We start from the raw sequence: 10,364 nt of genomic DNA on the forward strand, positions 1-10,364 counted from the left end.
CTCAATTGGGTTAAAATTGGGTTTAATTTTTTTTTTTTTTTTTTTTTTTTTTCTTTTTTTAAAGCAATTTTAAGCAATTTAAGCTAAAATTAACTATTGGATTAAGCAATCTGATTGGGTTGATTTCAAAAATTCTAAACCGCGTTTAAATTCCGACTGGGGCTCTCGAGGACTTTGGTATCCGGCTAAATCCATCAGAGATAAAGCCTTACCATCTCCGCTAGGGAAAAGCTTAATGGCTATACTTTAGAGAACACCTACCTGCTTCCTGTAGCAAAGGCTCAAGTAGAGGTTTAACCGGCCACCTGGTAAGTGGAAGCGTGGAACACCAAGGGTTTGAGTCGAAATCAAGGCATAGAATCCTATCTCACGAACACAGGAAATGTGTATTTTATTTAAAGGTGTTGGAAAGTTCGACGTGCTAATTATTCAGCTCTATGGGGTAAATGGCAGAGAATAACTTGCTCAGTGGGTTACCTGCCATTGAACAGTCCATCAGCAGTAAAATATTTAGTAATTAATTATTTTACTGCACTAGAACTTAGCTCAGTACATCGTGGACTCAGTTAACTAATGTAATCTAATCCTGTATCTCGACTCGAACCTTGTACCTTGGCTCCTCAGTCGAGGAGATTAGTAGCAGGAGGCAGGGAAGGCACTGCATTGATTTTATCCCCTCTCCCCTTCGTAACGCACGGCACTACGTTTCCAATTGTTGTGTTTGCGCAGGTCAGGTGATCGGCGTGTAGCCGCGTTACGTCACTTCTCACTTCAGTCTCCAACGTCTCAGCTGTTGGTGTCTTCAGTAGGACTCGCGCCTTCAGAGAACAACGTTATCCGTAGCCAATCAAAACGCACCATCATGTCGAGCGGTCAGTTCAAATTTCCGTACCGGGAGGGAGCCAATTCGAACGCGGTCAGCAATCTGCAGCGCGGACTCGACTTCCTCCGAGATGCGAGACTTAACAAGGTAAGTCCCGAATTGCTTTCCTTATCCTCTAGGATGGAAAGTAATGCTTTTATTAATTTAAACTTGCCCAAGAAACCCGAAATTAAATAAATTTGATTTGATATGTTTTCTGATACCTACTAACGTTTGATAAGAAAGACCGAAATTTTTTATGATCAATTGATTGTAATATCGCACATCTAATGGAATAAAATTTTTTGATTTGAAAAAGTGATATTATTCAAAAGCTTTACTATTATCAATTCATCACTGAATCTGGAGTAACTTCACCTTTTTGAAAACAAATTAAGAAGTTACGTTATTCCTTTAGATGTGCGATATATCAAGAGATGTGATAGGACATCAGTACATTGTAATTTGAATTTGAATTTGAATTTAACTTTATGAATTTGAATTTTAACTTTATTGACAACAATAGGTATAAATGAACAAAAAATGCACCTCTAAGCTTAAATTAAACTTATAAAGAGGTGAGCTCCTCTCCTAAATACATAAGTGTAAAATATATAAAAAAAAACAAGTTTGCTCAGCAAAAAATGCACCTCTAAGCTTAAATTAAACTTTTAAAGAGGTGAGCTCCTCTCCTAAATACATAAGTGTAAAATAAAAAAAAAAAAAACAAGTTTGCTCAATCTGATGATATCTACCTACCTACCTACTGTAATTAAAAAACCTCATTGAACATAATGTATTATGAATAATTAGTAAGTTATAGGTAGTTACCTTTTCACAACATATATAAGTAGACATTTTTATAATACTAATGTTTTATAATCTCACAATTTAAAAAAATAATATCTGATGATATCTACCTACCTACCTACTGTAATTAAAAAACCTCATTGAACATAATGTATTATGAATAATTAGTAAGTTATAGGTAGAGAGAGAGCGAGAGAGAGAGAGAGAGGAAAAGAGAGAGAGAGTTCATTGCTACATTACAAGTTCAACATAGCCAACATGTCCATGAAAGTTGAAGGGCTAAAAAAAAAACATAGGAATTGAGAAATACAAGTACCTATGTATGTACCTATCTCCTTACCTACCCATGTAAGTATCATATACCTACTTATGTACATAGGTATTGGGATAAAAATACATGGAAACATACTGAAACCTTGTTGTAGGTATTGTACCTACATAAGCACACTTGTACCTCTATATCTATACGTTCTTGTACCTATAGACGTTCTTGTACCTTGTACCGAAGTTATAAATGTTTCAAAATGGGTTTCAATATTTCAGTAGCGGGGGAAAATGTCACTGGGGGAAAAATAGTATATTGGGAAAGTCATGGGATATTTTTCTTTCCATTTCGAGGGAGGGAGGTACGGGATTCCATCCAGATCCTTGAGCATTGAGGGAATTTTGAACAAGTTTGCCAAGTTTCATCAAAATCGGACAAATCGTTCAAGAGTTAATGGTGACAAACAGACAGACAGACGATCTTGTTATTGCCGTTGGCTAAAGGTGTGTTTTTCACGTCTTTTTTCATCTCAGGATCATAGGTAGATTGTTTCAAATGCCGAGCTTTTAAACAGATAAGGTTCGTTCTGGGAACGAACGGCTAGATTTGTTTCACACTGTATAATTCTCTATTGTTTCACTTTGTAGTTTAGCAACCACTTCCATCTTGTTAATGTTCATCTTATACTTATACTTATCTTCATTCCGAGTATAGAAAAAAGAGTATTGGAATGCTTATTGGATTTTAAATTAAGGAATCGAGAAAACCATTCTCTCCTGATTTCAAGATGGCAATTTGGCAAAAGATTGGCGACATAGTTTGGGTATTAAGTACCTACCTATCAAGATATAGATCTTGAGATTAGTATCTANGTTGTTGTTGTTGTTGTTGTTGTTGTTGTTGTTGTTGTTGTTGTTGTTGTTGTTGTTGTTGTAGCGGCTTTAGCTATATAGCCGAATCTTAAGTAGGTACCCAGGATTCCTTTTAAACCGAAAAGAACCCGACCAAATTTTCTGCTCTCAAAATTACCTCCCACTTTTACATTTACAAAATTACAAAGAAAGTAGGTACACTTTATTTTATTACCCCCATCAAGACGAGAACAAAAGAACCAGGGGAGGTAATAAGGGAGGAAGATATGTCAAGGTACAGCCCCCTTTTTTTACAGGGTGGTATCTCCCAATTGGGAGTATTCATATCTGCACCCACCCCAGTCCCCAGTCACCCACCAGGGGTGGATGAACGGACCACCTAACTAAAATAATAATGAAAAAAAAGTGTTCCTATGTTCACTTCCATGCCTGTAAAATTTCTGGTGTTCTCGTGTTGACCCAACTCCTAAATCTGACGTATTGTATTTCTTATCGCGCATCTATTGAGGGACATACTACGGGATGTAGAACATTATCCTATTCGTTCTCAGAACGGCTGGCTTTCTCCTCTTCGCTTTCGGGACGTTGGAAGAGACAGTTCCATCTATCAGACCTCTTGGAAAAAGTAAAAAATCTCCTATTTTTACCTGACTTATCAACCGAACCTCGTAGAAACAGGTACCTACAATTTTGTACGTACATATTAGGTACGATTTTGTATATGTAGGTATGGTTTTGCTTGGAAGTACATACGTATCGTTTTGTATAGGTATGTTTGTTAGAATTCCTTGAATGTATGTTAAAGTTTTGTTTGTGTGTGTAGGACTGGAGGAGGAGGAATTTTCTAATGTAACTCAAATAAAAGTTCGCGCTTTGCCAAGAAAAGATCAGGGCCTGCTTACCAGTATGCATTTGATGCTTAATAGCAAGGATTAACAACTCCATGCTTATTGAAAAAAAAATCCTTTAAAAAAATCGAACTCCTAGATGGCGTCTTCTCAAACCTGGCAAATCAAGGCTTGGGATTTGGGCTTCAAAAGAGGTGAAATCCTTTCAGATTCCGAAAGAAAAAAAAAGGCGTTATGTACTTTGGAAGATTAAAGGTGCATCTACAGTATTGTTAGAAACCCTGTGTTCGACTTTGCCTTGGACTGAAGAAATGTCCACAACTCAAGAGTGATTCGCATCTTCAAAAGGAAAAAATGAAGAAAAAAATAAGAATTAATAGACAAACAAAAAAACTCCTTAAAACGGTCCTGAACATTCAAAGATTGCTAAGTTTAAGAAAAGGAGGAAATGGGAAGATAAAGAAGAAGAAAAGGAGGAGAGGGAGAGAAACAGCAGTAGGAAGAGAGGGGAAAAAAGAGGGAGGTAGAGAAAGAGAAAGCAAAAGATAAAGGCTGAAATCGTTTCATAGATTCTGAAAAGTAAATAGGCGTTATGTCTCTGGAAGATTAAGGGCCGAATTTTAAACTAGGATTATCATTTAATCCTGGTCAGGATTAGGTTCTAGGAGAGCTATTCTATGTGGGAAAGTAATGTTGGACAATTAGTTTGACTAACTAAGACAGGAACTGAAACTGAAAGTAGTTTTAAAAAAAATTCTTAAAACCTCTCCGAACACTCTAAGCCTAACCGCCCCTAAAAGGTAATCCGGTTTTAAAATTCGACCCTAAAGGTGCATCTACAGTATTGTTAGAAACCCTGTGTTCGACTTTGCCTTGGACTGAAGCAATGTCCACAACTCAAGAGTGATTCGCATCTTCAAAAGGAAAAAAATGAAGAAAAAAAAATAATAAGAATAAATAGACAAACAAAAACCCCTGTGTTCGACTTTGCCTTGGACTGAAGCAATGTCCACAACTCAAGAGTGATTCGCATCTTCAAAAGGAAAAAAAATTTTTTTTTTTCTGGTGTGAACATCACACGACTTTCCTTATCCTATTGAATGATGCTTATTTGGGTGTTCTGTTGTAACGAAAGAAACCGTACAACGTCTTCCAGACAGAAGGAATTAACTTTCATTTCTATAATTTTGTACTTGACAATAAGGAGAGACGAGAATGATGCAATGGTCATAATTGATGATATAATGGAACTACTTTGTCCTACTTTACTGCACTGTAAAGAAAACGTTCAAAGCCCGGTCTTTCCCAAAATCTAATCGGATTTTTTTTTTACCTATTCATTATTCTAATAACCCTACCTTTCTATTCTATTACATTCTAATAGCCCTACATACTATTACGGCACTTATTTAACTGATTGGTAATATTGGTTTCCTGTGTTCCTGTTGATTTCAGGTATCGGCTATGCACATGACATTCAACTTTCACAGTTATCCCTGGACAAATTTAAACCTCTCACCTCGCCTATTCCCGTACTACAGTAAGTATAACATTCATTTCCAGACCTTAAGTCCACTACGCTAACCACTACACGTCTCATGTTGAGTGCATTTGTGAATAATATAATTAGGGGCATAATTAACCTAGTGACAAAACGTTTGTTAGTCATGCAGAAGGTCCCGGGCTCGAATTTTTCCATTTACAAAATCTTGCACTACTTAGTATTTCGAGTTATGTTTGTATTTGTTTTTAGTGAACCTACAAATCCTTGTGGTAACCTGACCCCATCTCCCCGCCTCGTATCCAGTTCAGTAACAGTAATGCCACTCCGAGCTTCTTTTATGTTTGTACCCGTCACATTTGATCATCTATGGAAGACACGGGCATTGGTACGCGAAGCTGAGGGCTTCACTATGCGCTGCTTTGATGAGTTTATTGCAGTGAGTATGGGAAATGAGATCAATAGACCTATTTGATTTATTTGGTGGTGTAGTGCTCAAGGCGCTCGCCTGGTAAACAGGAGGGCGTGGGTTCAACCCCAGCCGAGGTATGGAATTTTATCCTCAATATAATTTGAGAATTTGACCACAATAATTCATGAACCATTTTCTCCTGGTTTCAGAAATCCCGTGTCTTCAGTCGAGATCAAGTAGACGGGCATCCTCTGTGGGAGTATCCGTGTTGTGCCCTGGCTTCCCCTAAGGAGTTACTATCTGTGGATCTAACCCAGCCGGATCCACCTTCCCCTGGATATAGAGCCACTCAGGCTGTGCAGATAGAGAGGTAAGTATCCGTGTTGTGCCCTGGCTTCCCCTAAGGAGTTACTATCTGTAGATCTAACCCAGCCGGATCCACCTTCCCCTGGATATAGAGCCACTCAGGCTGTGCAGATAGAGAAGTAAGTATCCGTGTTGTGCCCTGGCTTCCCCTAAGGAGTTACTATCTGTAGATCTAACCCAGCCGGATCCACCTTCCCCTGGATATAGAGCCACTCAGGCTGTGCAGATAGAGAAGTAAGTATCCGTGTTGTGCCCTGGCTTCCCCTAAGGAGTTACTATCTGTAGATCTAACCCAGCCGGATCCACCTTCCCCTGGATATAGAGCCACTCAGGCTGTGCAGATAGAGAAGTAAGTATCCGTGTTGTGCCCTGGCTTCCCCTAAGGAGTTACTATCTGTGGATCTAACCCAGCCGGATCCACCTTCCCCTGGATATAGAGCCACTCAGGCTGTGCAGATAGAGAAGTAAGTATCCGTGTTGTGCCCTGGCTTCCCCTAAGGAGTTACTATCTGTGGATCTAACCCAGCCGGATCCACCTTCCCCTGGATATAGAGCCACTCAGGCTGTGCAGATAGAGAAGTAAGTATCCGTGTTGTGCCCTGGCTTCCCCTAAGGAGTTACTATCTGTGGATCTAACCCAGCCGGATCCACCTTCCCCTGGATATAGAGCCACTCAGGCTGTGCAGATAGAGAAGTAAGTATCCGTGTTGTGCCCTGGCTTCCCCTAAGGAGTTACTATCTGTGGATCTAACCCAGCCGGATCCACCTTCCCCTGGATATAGAGCCACTCAGGCTGTGCAGATAGAGAAGTAAGTATCCGTGTTGTGCCCTGGCTTCCCCTAAGGAGTTACTATCTGTGGATCTAACCCAGCCGGATCCACCTTCCCCTGGATATAGAGCCACTCAGGCTGTGCAGATAGAGAAGTAAGTATCCGTGTTGTGCCCTGGCTTCCCCTAAGGAGTTACTATCTGTGGATCTAACCCAGCCGGATCCACCTTCCCCTGGATATAGAGCCACTCAGGCTGTGCAGATAGAGAAGTAAGTATCCGTGTTGTGCCCTGGCTTCCCCTAAGGAGTTACTATCTGTGGATCTAACCCAGCCGGATCCACCTTCCCCTGGATATAGAGCCACTCAGGCTGTGCAGATAGAGAAGTAAGTATCCGTGTTGTGCCCTGGCTTCCCCTAAGGAGTTACTATCTGTGGATCTAACCCAGCCGGATCCACCTTCCCCTGGATATAGAGCCACTCAGGCTGTGCAGATAGAGAAGTAAGTATCCGTGTTGTGCCCTGGCTTCCCCTAAGGAGTTACTATCTGTGGATCTAACCCAGCCGGATCCACCTTCCCCTGGATATAGAGCCACTCAGGCTGTGCAGATAGAGAAGTAAGTATCCGTGTTGTGCCCTGGCTTCCCCTAAGGAGTTACTATCTGTGGATCTAACCCAGCCGGATCCACCTTCCCCTGGATATAGAGCCACTCAGGCTGTGCAGATAGAGAAGTAAGTATCCGTGTTGTGCCCTGGCTTCCCCTAAGGAGTTACTATCTGTGGATCTAACCCAGCCGGATCCACCTTCCCCTGGATATAGAGCCACTCAGGCTGTGCAGATAGAGAAGTAAGTATCCGTGTTGTGCCCTGGCTTCCCCTAAGGAGTTACTATCTGTGGATCTAACCCAGCCGGATCCACCTTCCCCTGGATATAGAGCCACTCAGGCTGTGCAGATAGAGAAGTAAGTATCCGTGTTGTGCCCTTCGACAACATAGATTCACCTCTTCACCTCGCCGATCAACAAAGTCGAATATGTGTGGACACAGGTCACTAAACCACTCGTTTTGTATTTGTTTATCCCCCAGGTCAGGTATCCTGCACGGCATCGTGATCTGGATCGACTGGTATCTGGACGCGGACACTCGGATATCCTCGGGTCCCCTGGCCCCCATCGACCCCCACTCTACCAAGCCCATCCTGTGGGACCCCTACTCCAAACAGGGGGTCTACTTTATGCCCGACTTTGAGGAGGTGAGTGGCGCGAGCATTGTGCGCGGCCAGGTCGAGTATAACGCGCGCGAGACGTACACACAGTTTGAGTTCAGCGTGCTCACTCAGATTACGAACAGTTGAGGGAGCGGGGCGTGAGAATTTCCTGGGAATTCTTCAGAAATTCTGTAAATGCCTAAAAATCTCGGAAATTCTGAGTGTGCTCAGTCAGATTACGAATAGTTGAGGGAGCGAGGAGTGAGAATTTCATGGGAATTGAGAAATGTGGTGTGAGATTTCGAGTTCTTGAGAGAGGATTCAAGAATTTCCTGGGAATTTCATTAAATGCCTGAAAATCTCGGAAATTCCGAGTGTACTCACTCAGATTATGAACAGTTGAGGGAGCGTGGTTCTGAGAATTTTCGTGAATGAAGTGAGCATTGTGCGATACACACAGTTTGAGTTGAATGTGCTCACTCAGATTACGAACAGTTGAGGGAGCGGGGCGTGAGAATTTCCTGGGAATTCTTCAGAAATTCTGTAAATTCCTAAAAATCTCGGAAATTCTGAGTGTGCTCAATCAGATTACGAATAGTTGAGGGAGCGAGGAGTGAGAATTTCCTGGGAATTGAGAAATGTGGTGTGAGATTTCGAGTTCTTGAGAGAGGATTCAAGAATTTCCTGGGAATTTCATTAAATGCCTGAAAATCTCGGAAATTCCGAGTGTACTCACTCAGATTATGAACAGTTGAGGGAGCGTGGTTCTGAGAATTTTCGTGAATGAAGTGAGCATTGTGCGATACACACAATTTGAGTTGAGTGTGCTCACTCAGATTACGAACAGTTGAGAGAGCGTGGTTCTGAGAATTTTCGTGAATGAAGTGAGCATTGTGCGATACACACAGTTTGAGTTGAATGTGCTCACTCAGATTACGAACAGTTGAGGGAGCGAGGAGTAAGGCCAGCCACTCACTCTCAGACGGTCTGAGAGACCTCAGTCTCGAGCTGTTTCCGACTCTCTGACAGACCGCAGAATTTAAGAAGTTCCAGGAGTTCTTGAAAATTCTTGGAAATTTCTGTAATTGGAGAGGTTAGGGTGGAGGAGTGAAGAAGTTCTCATTTTTGGAGATAAGAGCGTTAAGTATCCGTGTTGTGCCCTGGCTTCCCCTAAGGCGTTACTATCTGTGGATCTAACCCAGCCGGATCCACCTTCCCCTGGATATAGAGCCACTCAGGCTGTGCAGATAGAGAGGTAAGTATCCGTGTTGTGCCCTGGCTTCCCCTAAGGCGTTACTATCTGTAGATCTAACCCAGCCGGATCCACCTTCCCCTGGATATAGAGCCACTCAGGCTGTGCAGATAGAGAGGTAAGTATCCGTGTTGTGCCCTGGCTTCCCCTAAGGCGTTACTATCTGTAGATCTAACCCAGCCGAATCCACCTTCCCCTGGATATAGAGCCACTCAGGCTGTGCAGATAAAGAGGTGAGAGGAATATTTTTAATTTTTGATAAGAGATAACTATAACTGCTGAGGTCTTGTCGTCCCCAAATCGAAGAGAGAAGGAAGTCAGGATAGAAGAAAGCCAGCCTTTTCGAGAACGAACATTATCCGTTCAGGATAAATTCCGCCCCGGGCGAGAATCGAACCCGCGGCCTAGCATTTACAGGGCAGATCTCAAAGTTAAATCTTCTTCGATTGTTGTAGAAATGTCATCGGCTTGGAGTCGATTCCCGCCCGGGTCGAAGTTCATCCCAAAACAGATTAAAACGGCTGGCTTTCTATCGTTTAAGTTCCCTCTATCAAACTTCAAAGAAAAAAAGAAAAAAAAAAAAAAAAAAAAAAAAAAAATGATGAAGAAGAAGAAGACGTCGTGTGAACTGGATAAGAGCGAATGAATTCTAAAATTCTCAGAATCCTAGATTTCACTGTTCAGTATAGATGTGTCTAAGGTTATGATGGGCCCTAGGCCAAAAGTAGGCCGTTTTCTCTATAAAGGGTCCAAGCCGGGATTTTTTTTTTGCATAGAAGCTTTGAATTACAATATGCATTGAATTGTAACCATGAATTTAATAATTTATTAATGCCCGTGGTTAAACTTGGTTTAGGTTAAACCCATTGGATTAAGCAATCCGATTTCCTTAAACCTTAAGATTACTTAACCCGAAATGTCCCAGAGTTCCATATGGGCAACGCAAAGTAAGATTGTTATTAAACGTTATTTGGTTATATTAATTGCATTTTTTCAGAGGATATTTTCCCCTGGACATTTCGGGTTAATCCAATGTGTTTAACTTAAAGTGTGTTCCATGGTTTAAACTGTTATTGTTATAATATTGTCTGGATTTGACTAGGTCGTTTTCCTATGAAATGAAATTTAAGCTATTTCTTTGTTTTGTATAAATATATGTTTTTATTTAATACACCTAAGTTCATTTTATAAATGTATGTAAA

At 41.3% G+C, this 10,364-nt stretch overlaps 1 protein-coding gene across 1 annotated transcript in view; it reads left to right on the forward strand.

Annotated features, from left to right (window-relative positions):
• The window catches only part of LOC103510910 (protein arginine N-methyltransferase 7-like), a 19,705-nt gene extending 10,655 nt beyond the window's left edge, over positions 1-9,050 (forward strand). Inside the window, exon 6 of the mRNA XM_026824846.1 lies at positions 7,790-9,050. Within this exon, the coding sequence (XP_026680647.1) occupies positions 7,790-8,057 (268 nt within the window). The 3' untranslated portion in view covers positions 8,058-9,050. The remainder of the gene's footprint in view (positions 1-7,789) is intronic.
• Positions 9,051-10,364: the final 1,314 nt, after the last annotated feature.

This window comes from Diaphorina citri, unplaced genomic scaffold, assembly GCF_000475195.1.
Source record: "Diaphorina citri unplaced genomic scaffold, Diaci psyllid genome assembly version 1.1 scaffold656, whole genome shotgun sequence".
NCBI lineage: Eukaryota > Metazoa > Arthropoda > Insecta > Hemiptera > Psyllidae > Diaphorina > Diaphorina citri.